At 42.2% G+C, this 13,543-nt stretch overlaps 1 protein-coding gene across 3 annotated transcripts in view; it reads left to right on the forward strand.

Annotated features, from left to right (window-relative positions):
• The window catches only part of clec16a (C-type lectin domain containing 16A), a 53,553-nt gene extending 44,793 nt beyond the window's left edge, over positions 1 to 8,760 (forward strand). For 2 of the 3 annotated variants that reach the window (XM_026165479.2, XM_080300957.1), the window contains exons 21-23: positions 1,227 to 1,397; positions 4,255 to 4,392; positions 6,204 to 8,760. In XM_026165479.2, the coding sequence (XP_026021264.1) occupies positions 1,227 to 1,397; positions 4,255 to 4,392; positions 6,204 to 6,790 (896 nt within the window). In that variant the 3' untranslated portion in view covers positions 6,791 to 8,760. The remainder of the gene's footprint in view (positions 1 to 1,226; positions 1,398 to 4,254; positions 4,393 to 6,203) is intronic. The other variant, XM_080300958.1, reaches the window with a different exon arrangement.
• Positions 8,761 to 13,543: the final 4,783 nt, after the last annotated feature.

Below are 13,543 nucleotides of genomic sequence, written 5' to 3' on the forward strand. Positions count from 1 at the left end.
TAAATTGAGACATTTATTTATTTAGTTAGTTAGTTAGTTATTAAAAGACATTTCAATTTACTAAATTTTGTGTTTGGGAAACTTCAGTCCAAGAGAAGTGAAAGTTCATCTCTTTGTTAACTGACGTAGTGTAGGTCATTTCCCTGAATTAGCTTCTGGCTTTCTTCTAAGTTCTAAAAGTGATATATTTCCCCTTTTTTAAAAAGTTGTCAGTCGTATGTCTGTTTTCTTTTTGTGACGCTCTGATGATCTCAGAGTCATTTCTTACATTGCTATAATAAGCCTGCTGTTATGCCAGGATATGTTTGACCATCTTCTGGCTAAAGTGGTGGGTGTTTCCTTTAACACAAAAATTACTAAAAAGTCCTTTGGCAAATAAGGATGGATTTACCCGTCAGTCCCTTGTACTTCCCCCCACTGAAGTCCAGATTCTTTAGAATTACACAAAACTCATAACAATATAAAATCCTGCTAATGCAGCAAAGTTGAGGAGGATGTGATCCTCACCAAAATAGTCAGTGTGGTCACAACAACAGTGTCAGATTGACTCATTGCCGATATAATTGTGCATACAAAAACATTTCTTGCTTAAATAAAATTTACTGTACTGTACAGAAAGCCGTCACTCCTGACTTTGTTTTGCTTCCATGGAGCCAGACTTTCGCTTTTAATTTTACAGACGTCGTGAGCAACAGTTCTCCAGGCTTGCTGAATGTATTTTTTTCTTTTATCCAAACCCTTGGAATACCTGAGTATGGTGTGTAATGTGCCCTTTAAAAAGCCTCATCAGAAATTATGTCAGTGGAAAGATAGTTCCCAAGAAGCCATTCTTAAGGAAGGGAAACTGGGAGAAAAGCCTGAGTTGTGCCTAATTCCACAAGAATTGGACTGAAAGTCAGTGGCAACAGGTCTGATGGAGTGATGAATCCAAATTTGAACAATTGTACCACCATGCAATACCATCTGAAAAGCTTCTGCCTGGCATCAGCTTCATTTTTTCCTTGTATCCTTTATACTGTTTCCATGTATGTTTGCATGTTATGACGTCTTTGCACTGGCTTTGCAAATTATAAAAAGGAGTGGTTCAAGATTCTTGTGCAATACTGTCATTGTATTAAGGACAAGTGGGTATTTTGTGTCCTGGAGTTTGCACTGGATCCTTAACTGTAACATGAACCTGTCCCACAGGTCAGTGCTACACTTTCACTTTTTCTTTCTCTCTTTAGCTTTGCTGGACCTGCCTGTGCAGCCCAGTGCAACAGAGGTGTTGGGTTTCGCTCAGACTGCAAACACTTCAGCCAGTGGCCTGCCTTTCCGGTTCTACGAGCAGTCTAGGCGGGCACCAAATGATCCCACGGCAAATAGATCAGTTTTTGCCTCTGTCGATAAAGTACCAGGTAACACACAGATGCACGTACCGTCTCAGCTTTTATCTCAGACCAGCTGTTTATAGCGTCTGACCCAGTGGTACTATGGTTTTGTTATTGCTTTTATTTCTTTAGTGTTGGGGTGAACATTAGATAAGTGCTTCACTAAAAACATAGATTAGATGCTTTAAATAGAAAAGGGATTCTTCAGAACTGAGCTGAAAAGTCCCTTCATATTACTTGCATTTTAAAAATTCTTGCATTTGTTCATCCTTTACAGGGCGCTCATCGAAATACTTTGACATTTTTATGTTACAATGAAGGTCAATTAAGTTAATATACACTGTTTACATGTTAAATGTACAAGAAAACACATAGAAATGTTTATTTTAACTTCCTTAACTGACATGTCTGCTTGTCACAAATATATCACCCACATCAAAGTACAGTCCTGCCCAGTGACTTAACTTCTTCATGGTTCTTAGTGAGGCTGTAATGTCACACAACTGAAGGTTCAAGAGAAATCAAACCCAGCTGAGATATTTATACTCGTATTCAGAGCGTTAAGATCGCTTCAACTCTAAAATTGAGTATGTGTGTACTCTCAAACACAGGATGTTCTATTCTGTAACACAGAAGTTGTTCCCTTGGGTATTGTTGGGATTTCTGCTATAATAAACCTGAATTGAATTGCAGTTCCCTTATTCCATAAAGAAGCCGAGCAGACGGCTTTAAAGAAAAAGTGTCCATTTTGAAGTCTATACTTAGCCCACTTTGAACAAAACATTAACAGTGAAGTGTAGATCTACTGAAAAATACTGAGATCTAAATTGTAAATATAGAACACAAAGTCAATCTTAACTAAATAAATCATACATATTGAATTACTAAATCAACTTTAGCAGACAAGATACCAGTGTAGGCAATGTAAGTGCAATAAAAGGTGTTATAAGCTCATAAAACTAAACATAATGACACTGTTCACTATTCGTGGCTCGGAAATGTCTAAATGTGTTGAATTTCTCATTGTATTATAGTACACAATCCTGTGGCAACATCCAGTTTACTGGGATTTACTTATTGAGCGCTACATTATGATGTGCGATACCTTTTTTTTTTTAATACCCAAAGTATGGCTTAGTACATGCATCTGGTGTACATCTAAAAATAGACTTTCCAGTTTTAGTTGAACGTGTCAAACGATCAAATGTGGCGCCACCTTTTTCATTCCAAAATTTCACTCATTTCAAGAAATCCTACACAAACAACACATATCTGAACATTTAGGGCAACTATTCAACCACATAATGTGCGAGTTTCATCAACCCACCACTGTTAGTTTCAGTATTATGACCACAGATGAAAGAGTGGGCAGGGGCGAAAAACCAAATTTCCCAAATTCCAAAAGAACTGTGAAGTCGAAATGCTGTGGGTTACTGCTGATTGGTTAGAAACAATGATGTCACTATCTGTTACATAGCCTGATCTATGCTGATTGGCTTAGAGAAATCCATGTGGTTCTAAAACCTAACAGTGATGTGGCAAGGCCTATTTTGAGATCTTGTGAAGTTCCCTGTATATGGTTCCTCACTCGATAAAGTAGTGAATACTGTTCGTACTGTTGTGCTTTACTTCGGTCGCTCTGTCTGTTCCTGTAATATAATCCCTGTGAGTAAGTCCCACTGGGTACACTAATATAATCCCTTTTCAATGGATTTCCGTGAGTTATATCACTGTACTCACTGTATCTTCAGCTCCTGAATACGACTCTTTTGTCCTCCTTAGCAGGAGAATCTCCTCTGGAGTTACAAGGCACCCAATTAGTAGTTTTATTTTTCCAGAGGGCAACAAGTGGGGTAGATTACGAAGCCTGTTCTTAAATCTTGACACGGTATCATTACCTCAGCTGAAACAGTTTGGAGCTTCAATTAATACGACTGTATGCCCTTACCATGTCAGTCCAGTGTGTGTAGTGTGTAAGCAGGTATAAAGGGCTTGTTTACCAAATCTGTATCTGCCAAATATTAAATATGCTCACAACTGCTGCTTCTGTTGCTGTGTTGTGGTGGTGAATAATGTCCTGAAAGTGTCGCAGTGAAATCATAGTTTCATCGTTTTTTGCAGTGAAATAGTGTAACGAATAGCACTGAACATCCTGAGGTACGACCGCAGGGTTTTTATTCAGGTGCAGGTCTGACTGACCATCAGATTTCACTCAGTTCACCCTCTTATCCAAATGGAGTCTCGTGCAAGATAATGAAGCTTCCCTCCACAGTAACTTCGAGGTCACTGTGACCTTGACTTTATTATTTATTTGTTCACTAAATTCTAATTAGTTCATCCTTGCAAGTAAAAGTTGGTGTCACACTTGAAGAAATTCTCTTCAGATGTTCAAGAGATTCCACATTTAAAAGGAGACAGACAGACATCCAAAAACATATCGGCTTTGGCCACAGGTGTCCCAGTGGGTACGTAAAAGTTATCATGACATCAGTAAATGCTTGGGATACGCTGACCCTTATGCTAATATTTAACAGCCATGGGCTTCTAAGAAACTGAGCGAGGAATATGCAGGTTAAGCAAAATAACATCTGGATGAGCTGGATTCATTGTGGAAATATGTAGCATGCAGATGAAGTTAAAATCAAGCCTTTTCTAAATCAAGAACAGACACTGTTTCTTGGGAAATGTTTGCAAGCTGTGGGATCTGCCCAAGCGTAGAGGTTTCTAAATTTTACCCAAGCTTTTTTACGAGCCACATTAATTAGTTTATTTTGTAGAATATTGGAATAAAAACGCCTCTTTTTATGTGTGTTTGTAGCAGAGAACACTTAAGAGACAGTTTGAGTTGCTAATGGCAAGGGTCTGTCTGTTGCACTCATTCCAGGGTTTGCAGTGGCTCATTGCGTGCCCCAGCACACTCCCTCACCCCTCTCCTCACCCTCACCTCCCTCCAGTGGAAGCGGGAGCACGGGGCGATGCGACTCTGTTACTGCAAGCACGACATCAGCTCAGAGTCCTGCAGGTAACGCTCACACGGACGCACACAAACCACCACAGCTCCTGCAGGCGTAAGCATGAAGACAAACTTATATTACACATGCTCTGAATTTAAATAAAACGTTTAAGTGACAAAGGAACTCAGTCCTTTGCAAATTATTGTAGCACGCCAGTGTGCCGAGCAACTATATTTGTGTTACAATGCATGCGCACACACCTCCTTGACATATGGAGAGTTTTGTAACTATAATACAACTACATACACAAACCTCCAAAACCACAGTAGCTGGCAGTGGTGTTTCACTGTGTCGTATAGATGCCTATGTGTGGTCGACGTGACAATGTAAATGATCATATTGGCTCCCTCCCACATCAGTTAAATAGTTACAACACAGCACTGTTCCCTTGCAGATTCAGTAGATTCCTGCTACATGAAGCAGCTGTTGTTGTGGATTGGTGCCGAATAAATAAAATAAATTAACAGCCATTTTCTTGCTCATGAGTCCACTGTTATGTCTTTCCAAGCAATAGTCAAGCTTGCAAAGCAACGCTGGCATGACAACCTGTGCGTCAGAAAAGAGGTGCTCCAGCATGGCCATTGTCTGAATGTGCAGGGAGACAGTCTTTGAATGGTGAATAAGATAAAAGAGAAAACAGTGAGGCTTATCAGCTGTTTAAGGGACTTTACACAGAAGATTATAAAAAGCTATAATCTGCGTGTCTCTACACAGACATGTCTGATGATATACTGATCATTTTTGGGGTTTAGTAGTTACACAATAACACTGTCATATGTAAGGGCCCATGATTGAACCACCAACCACATGATAAACTGGGAATCATTGAATTGAATACCAAAGCAGGTAAAGGCTGCTCTGATCGGATTCACTGATGGGATTGATAACAGTAGAACAGCGATGCTTGTGATGCAGGAGTTGAATAGATGAAACTGTTTTGTTTTTGTTTTTTTTAAAGACAAATGTGGGTGGAGAAGGAGCAGGCTAGACCAAATGTTTCCAAATCATGCAAACATACTCGTCTAGTTTATTTTATTGCTCTAAAACAGCTTTTCTGTTGTTGTTTACTCTTGTGAAACATACCTCACACTCTTACGATGTAAGTATGCCTACATCGTAGTTTATAGTATACAGTCAGGGCTGGGTTTTTGTTTAAAATCAGATTGTGCAGTGCTTCCATGATGGAGGACATTTAGGCTCTAAGAGGCTTAGAAAATAGTCTTAACCTTGTCAGCGGGGACTGGCAGATTCTTTACAGTGTAAACAGAGCGCTTTGTGTGCCTCAATTTCCAGTTGATGCAAATCCTCAGTGGTCTCAGGTTCCTATTGGCTGGGTATATTTAAAATTTTAAAGGTTTCAGAAACCTTTAGAATTGGAAAATACTGAATTTTGCCAAAATGGAATATGGTACAGTTGTACACATTTAACCAACAAGTGAAAGATCCCTGGTTTGATCCCAGGAGGAAACACAGATTCATTTGGGGTTTTATCAGGAAGGGCACTAGTGTGAAAATCTGCCAACTCTAACGTGCAGAGTTAGCGGTGGTTCTGGCACCCTGTGAATAAGGGAGCACTGAAAGGTTTTTGCCTGTTATGCAAAGACTTCCGATATGAACTTTCTTTAAATTGACCTTGATACACTCACCCAGTGCCTCTGTATTTTTATCTGTTTCCTTTCATTCGAAGCTACTCTTTTTACCCACAGTCCCCTGTGTGGACTGTGCTACAAGCTACATCATTTCCCACCCCAGTGCTAATCCGTAGAAATATCTGCCTCTGAGTTTAGCTCCCTCACTGTCTTCTCTATCACTCTCCTAGATGACGGTATACTTTTGGAGCACACTCCGCCCTCGTCCTCAGGCGGAGAAAGTGAAGGAGGAGGTGGAGAAGTAACATTAGTCTCCTCTGCTCCCTCAACCCCAGCTCCAGCTCCAGCTCTGGCCCCGAGCCTCACCCCAGCCTCCCAGCCCACTATCTCACTCCTTACCGACAACAGCGCAGACACCCTGAGCGTCGAGTCGCTCACCCTGCTGCCGCCTGCCGACCCACCTCGCCTGCACCTGTGCACCGGCCACGTCACAGCGGCTCAGTCCCTACAGAGACCAGATGCCTCTATCGCAGAGGAGGAGGAGGGGGACGACGAGTTGGTTAGGAAAGACGAGGAGGACGGCTCGCCGATAGATGAGACTGAAACAGATGCAACGGTAAAAGAGGAAACCACTGAGACGACCGAGACTGTCACACCCACAGATGAGGTTCCAGAGAGAACAGATGAAATACAAGGTGAAGGCACACCTAAAGAGCTCAATGGGGACCTCGAGCAAGAAAGAGAAGGCGTGACAGCTGCAGAGTCTGATAATGCAGAGTTAGACACTGAAACACCAGACTCACCTGAGCTGGATTAAGGAACATGCAGTACTCGTGCAGTCACCAGTGTGATAGATAATATACCAAGCTCATGATGGAAACTGTAGGTTAGAAAGTGATGTGAATAGTCCAAGAGGCTTTCGGAAGCATCTCAACATTTTGTATTTGCACATGAAGAAAGACTCAAAACAGACACTGGTCAACGAGGGCTCAAAGCACATTTGGCTTTCCGTGCTTTCTAAGCTCGTGTTTTCTCTTCTTTTTCTTCTTTTTTTGGCACATGTGTGTCGAGGCGCGCAACCAGCAACGTTTTTTACTCATTCTGATTGTGTATGAGCTCAAAACACATACCACACGCTACTGCTGCGAGCTGCACTTTTCAAAGACCTATTTTTGTGTCATATTTTCACATACCGGGTCACCACATGCATTTCGGTGGTGTTCACGACTATGCTAAACACAGAACACCACTGCAAGTCAGATGGGTTAGCAGTTTCTGTCACCCTGCAACTGCTGCTGGGTTGGGTGGGGTGTGTTTGTAGGTTTTACATATTTTTCCATTTAGTGAGCAGCGCATTTAAAAATTTATCAAGTCATCTCTAGCATAAGCTAGGCGGGAGCAGGTCTCAAATTGTAAATGTTCACCATCTCATCTAATTCATAAAGCTGAATAACCAATCGGTGCCATGACTAACCAAAAGAATTAATGGGAAATCTGATCGGGATCGCTCAAGGGCTGTAAAATAACTGGAATAGTACTGCTCAAGTCTGTTCATTCAGTTATTCATTCACTCTGAGAGTCTGTAGGGACACAGGTTGCTAACTGAGAAGCTATTTATTGTTTATTTTAGAAAAGTAAAAGTTGGTTTGTTGAATTAAACTCACAGGTTAATGTTAGTGATGTTGGATGTTCAAGTCTGCACAAAACAACACTTGGGTTGAATGTATCTGCTGGTTTCCTCCTGACACGCTAACGTGAGCTCATTCTCCATGGATCTGGCTTTGACTAGATGAATGCTTTCACACCTTAATTTGAAAAAGAGGGTTATTTTTAAAAAGAGCTTACTGCCTCCAAAAATTTCTAAAACACAATGTTTGGATTTTTTCGTTATTCTTGTGGCATTACAGATAAATTTTTTCAGGAACAAGTCACAGCTCTCACATGAGTGTCACGGGGGGAAACCCTCACATGCTCCTCTTCTTTTTCCTTTTTCTTTTAATCAGATGAATGAAGCTTTACTACTGCAATAATCTTAAGAGCTAACCAACGAGGGGAGAAATGAATGTAATGGGTAACCTGTCTCTCCAAACAGCAGTGTTTGATCAATTTGAATGAAACTGGTGTGTTTTAACTTGAATTTGTGACTTGATTTGTAAATTATAGGATTAAAGCACACTCTTCAGTCCATCTATTCCCATAATTTCCTGCCATTCTCCTCCTCGCTCACACACCATCTTTTTCTGTGCCATCCTCACGCAGCTGAAGTCTTAATGCTCGGAACATTCTTATTTTTTTAACTGTACAGTCCTCAACAAGTTTCTAAAATGAGAACTTCGGAGCAATACGGTCTCTTATTATTTCCATCTTGCTACTGTAAATAGCAGCCGAATGATAGTGAAGTTCACGGACATGCTGAAGAGGCTTGGCACAGTTTGGAGAGTTGATAAGAGGCTTTGTAGAGAGCATATTTTCATGTTCCCTGCAGCCACTACCAATCTCTACCAGAACATGCAGTCACAAGCTTCCATAAGTCTCTGATTGTAGTGTGTGTGTGTGTGTGTGTGTGTGTGTGTGTGTGTGTGTGTGTGTGTGTGTGTGTGTGTGTGTGTGTGTGTGTGTGTGTGTGTGTGTGTGTGTGTGTGTGTGAGAGAGTGAGAGAGAGTGAGAGAGAGAGACAAGTTTGTTTGCTCTGTAAATGCTATGAGCTTTTAAACCTGTAATTATTGTTAATGAACTGAAACAGATGACTAAATAAAGAAATGCAATAAATTATTCTACTTAACTACAGTGACACTGCAGTGTGAGCCTTATTATCTCTGCCAAGGAGATTATGTAGCTGACTGACTCACGAGTCAGGGAAAAGGTGGCGGGATGGGCAAGCCACAGGCTGTATATAAAAGATGTGCATTATCCAATGGTTTGTAAAGCCAGAGGTTATGAGAAGCTGGATTTATACTTATCACCTAAAGCTAGCTAGCTTTTTAGGTCAACAGATACTGCAAATTAGGCATAAATGGTGTAAAACAGTACAGAGTACAACCTTTTACAATTAAACACACAGTTGTTGGGATTTTCCCTGCGCCCTCAAGCAGGAGGCCCTGGTTATACTTGAGAAGTCTTATCAGGCCTGGGAGGTGGGTTTTTTTTTTGTTTGTTTGTTTGTTTTGGGGGGTTTTTGTGTCCCGTTTGGATCTTTAGCCATCAGAATTGTTGTCTTAAGGCCATGAAAGATGCCAAGCGGATTTATTTTACCAAGTGGATCATCATGGCCTTGCCATATTGGTCCATTTGATTGACCTTTATTATAATTATGAATTTATTTTATTTTCAGTTGCTACAAACGGGACAGACATGACTGGAGGATAGGACAGGGAGAAAGAATGAAAGAAAGAGAGGGAGAGAAAGAAAACCAAAGGGGAGAAGAGACGGTGAGAAGGGGGGAAGAAAGAAAGAGAAAAAAAAAAAAAAACACCTGGGTCACCTGTATGGAGAAAAAAAAACAGAAGAGAAAGCAAACAACAAAGAGCAACATAATAAGAAAAAAAAGCACCATCACAATAAACTAGCTAGCAGTAGATATCAGTAGATACTAAATAATAAACGATATTGTGCAGCACGCAAGATAGACAGCGCACAATGTGCTTTGAGGCAGCAGCCAAGAAAGCTGTAGTCCGCGTCTATGAATACCCGTGTGTACACCTGTGTGCATACCTGTGTGGATCAGCATGCTTGTATTCCAAAGGTTTCTCCATGTAACGATCTGCTAGGGAGTGTGGGGGGCCACAGCCCCGTCCTCCAGGGTATGAAGCAGGTATGGAGGAGATCAAAACTCCAGACATCCAGAGGCCCCCAGAACACAAGAGACCAAGGAAGACCAACAGAGGGGCAGCCGCGCCACTGTCCCAGTAAGAGCTGAGGAGAGTCCCAGATGAGGCTCACTCAGCAGCCGCGGAGCAGAAGTCAGGGGGAGTTGCAGTGACGCGACCGCAGTCGGACGGCCAACTCCTCCTAGCCCCCCCGCTCCAACAGGCCGCAGAGAATGGGGGTGAGAGAAGACTCCAAACCTCCCTCTGCCCGCTCATATGTAGTGTTGATGCATGTGTGTTCTAAGGTGCATTTAAAACCCAGGAGGGCATGGAGCTACCTGCCAGAGAGCAGCAGGTAAGCGCATAGTCCCTCCTGCTAGCCCTCAATGTCTACGTGTATTTAAAATTGAGAGGTGGGCAACGACGCCAGGGGTGGGGTGTACACCCTGATGGTAATTTGGACTCCGTGTATCGTGCCCACCCCCAAGATCCTATATGTATGTGTAATGAGAGTGTGAGTAATGTGAATGTCTAAGTTGTGGGATAAAATTGAGGCAGAGGCAGCCAGAAGGGGACAGGGAGGGGGGGGGACAGAGGGGGTAGCCTCCCCTGCACCCTGGTGACATACCCCTACTCCAAGGCCCTGCATGTGTGGGTGGTTGTGGTGGAGCGGGAAGAGGGAGGCAGCTGGAGATGGAGAGGGAAGGAAGGGAGGGGCAGGTGACCCCTCCCTGGGGCCAGCGGGGGAGCTTCCCCCAGGGAGGGAAAGAGGTGTTTTATGGAGGAGGATATCTGGAATAACCTGCTTAGCCTTCTGCCACTGCATCCCAATTTCACATAAGCAGAATATGATGATGCTTTAAAAGCAATGAGCACCACAAAGAAAGGTCACCTTCGGGTTGCTAGTCACACAGGCCTAGAGACCTGTCGGCAACAATCCAGCAACCTCCAGTCGCAAGGTAGAAATGTGCATTTCCCACCCAGATGTAAGATGCTGGCAGTCACTCAAAATTGATTACTAAAGCCCCATTCACACAGGCCTACAGACTGGTCAGTCACCCCATGGTAACCAGCAGTTGCTAGGGAAAAGTGTGTATTCCACAACTAGTTGGCAAGTGGTTGCTGGTAGTTGCTAGAATAAAACTGGTTGCATAGAGGTACACACTGTTACAGCAAACATCTGCCTGGGGTTGGTTTGGTCAGTAGCTCCATTTGCCAGTAGCGTGCATGGAAGATGGAAGAGTTGTCTACAAACTACAAGCAGTGAAAATATGAAAAACATAAATGGAGAACTTTCACCTTCAAAGTAAAAGTTGTGCTGAGGTATAAATTTTCCTTTGAAGGCACTTTGAAGATAAACCGTCTTTCCAAACCCACGCATTTAAGTCTCATTAACGCTTAAAGTAATGCATCATAATTAGCACTTTGAAGTACAGGCAGGTACTGACTTCTAACGTTTTAAAGGATTTCTGTGCCACAATATACAGCAGAAAAAAAGTCATCTCTATTAACCTGGTACAACGCCGGTAATGGCGAAACTGCTAGCTCTACTTATCACTTGGAAAACTGCACATTCCAGGAAGTGCATGTACACTGCTAAGAAATGGTTCAGCACATGACCAGATCTTTTTTACACTGTAATTTACAGTATTGTGCAAATGGCACCTCATTTCTTTAAATTTCACATCCCAGGCACCAGACTTGTTTTGTTTTTGTGTGTTTTTTTTTTTTTTAAAGTGGTCTTGAGTAATACTTCCCTACGTTGTGTCATCCTTGTTCAAGTTTCACTACTGCTCTGAGAGTAAATAGGTAAGTTTTTACAGACAAATCAGTGCCTTCCGTACAAGCTACTGGTGACCACAGTAGTAGTTTGGACAGCACCAGCTTTGGGACAATTGTCACCTGGCGACAACCCGGAACTTCCAGCAACCTTTCACCAACCACTTGCGAGTTACAAATTTTCCCTACCAACTGGTGGTTGGCAGGGAGTCACTGGCAACTCTCTGGGCCTGTGTTTGACGAGGGTTTAGCTGAGGTGACACCTACCTTCCAGCTAGCAGCCAAGTCCGCCCTCACCTGTTACTCAGTGTTGCAACAGGCTTAACTATGTATAATTTTAAGCAATATTAAAATTTAAACAGGCGAGTTTTAAAAGTAAAGGTAGTCACTTTAATAAAAAATCCTCTGCCGACTGGCTGTTTGAGCTGAGCGTTTTAGCATTAGCTTCACTTTTTATATAACATGTTCTTGCTACAAATGTTGAACTGATTAAATGGTGTTTTCTGTGCCATAAGCAATGTAGCACATGAGGTACCTTTGAAATCAATTAATCAGGGCAAGTTCACAGATCCCTTCGTTGGATTTCATGAAAACATGTCTCAGATTATCCTCAGACTTGCTAGCTCTGCAGTAGACTGCCAGCATGTCCACTTGGTAGACATGACTCTGATAAGTGGAATAAAGTTGACGCATTGATGGATATTTACAGACTATAAAAAGGCTAGCACTTACACTTCTGTGTGAGTGGTATGAGAGTTGTGTCCATGACCTTGTGTTCAAACCCCCATACAACAAACTTTATATGGTGTGTGGATCAGTCTGTTTTCAGCTTTGACAGATGATCCCTAGACCAAGTCACATTATCATATGGATTTTGGCTTTTAAAAAGTACTTTTCCACTGCACTTAATCGAAACATTGTTTTGAGAAAGCTAAAAAAAAAAAAGCCTGTCTGGCTTTTGATCACTTTGGGCATCCACTTTACAAAAAAATGCATTTAGCCCAGTCCACTAATGACAATAGTGGACTACTGGCCTTGGTCGAGGTCTGTGCTCTCCGAGTGCCCTTCAGGTTTTACTTGCAGACAGAAAGTGAGAGAGGATGGTGCTCATTTCTTTTGCTTGTGGTTTTCTTTCCCCTCTTCACAGAATCACAGCTCAATACTCTAGCACAGCAGAGGAGGTTCTCCTCTGTGTTTCTGAGAGTGTGGGAAGATTTCCACTGATGTTTGGGTTGCATTTCCTTTCTGCCGCTGACTGAGTTTGGTGTCAAGTAACACACACACACACAAGGAATTCGCAGAATATTTTTAAGGCCGATTTGTCATTTGATTCAATTTTAGTTCAGATGTATTTGGTTTTGAAACATGGCGATTTCTGAGAAATCAGGCCCTCAAAATCTGGTCCTAAAATCTGGGGAGTCATCAGGAGAGAGGTGAAACAACCACCTCGATGTCACTATGAAACTTCAACAGGGATGTCTGTCATTTCTCTAAAAAGAAACATTTTTCGCTCCGCAGTTCTAACAGATATAATGAGGATGTTTCCAAGTATGAGGCTTTTTGACTTGAATGTGCATGTGAGATGTAATCTGCTGGAGCTTATGACGTTACGCTTCGCACCCTTATGTTATGGTCCTGTGGCTGCTGCAGGAACCCTCAGTCATTGTGTGGTCTGTACGTGTCAACTTTTTTTTTGTTTATCGCGGTTCCTCTCTTCAGGGAAGTCTGGTGATGTGTGCGTAAAAGTGAAGAGGTTCCTGGTACTGCAGCAACACTCTGTGTGTGTGTTTTCTCTGTACTAACCGCAGTGACTGCGATGATTGGAGATTAGTCTGTGCACTCATATGTGTTTCATATGTATGAAACAATGATTCTCTTTAAAAGTGCATCGTACTTCACATGCGCCACTTTTAAGATGATGCTGTTCATCAAAGATAACTGGTGCACTTACGCTCTGGTTTTGTTCGTGGTGCACGGTGCAGCTG

Source organism: Astatotilapia calliptera, chromosome 4, assembly GCF_964374335.1.
Source record: "Astatotilapia calliptera chromosome 4, fAstCal68.1, whole genome shotgun sequence".
Taxonomy (NCBI): Eukaryota; Metazoa; Chordata; class Actinopteri; order Cichliformes; family Cichlidae; genus Astatotilapia; species Astatotilapia calliptera.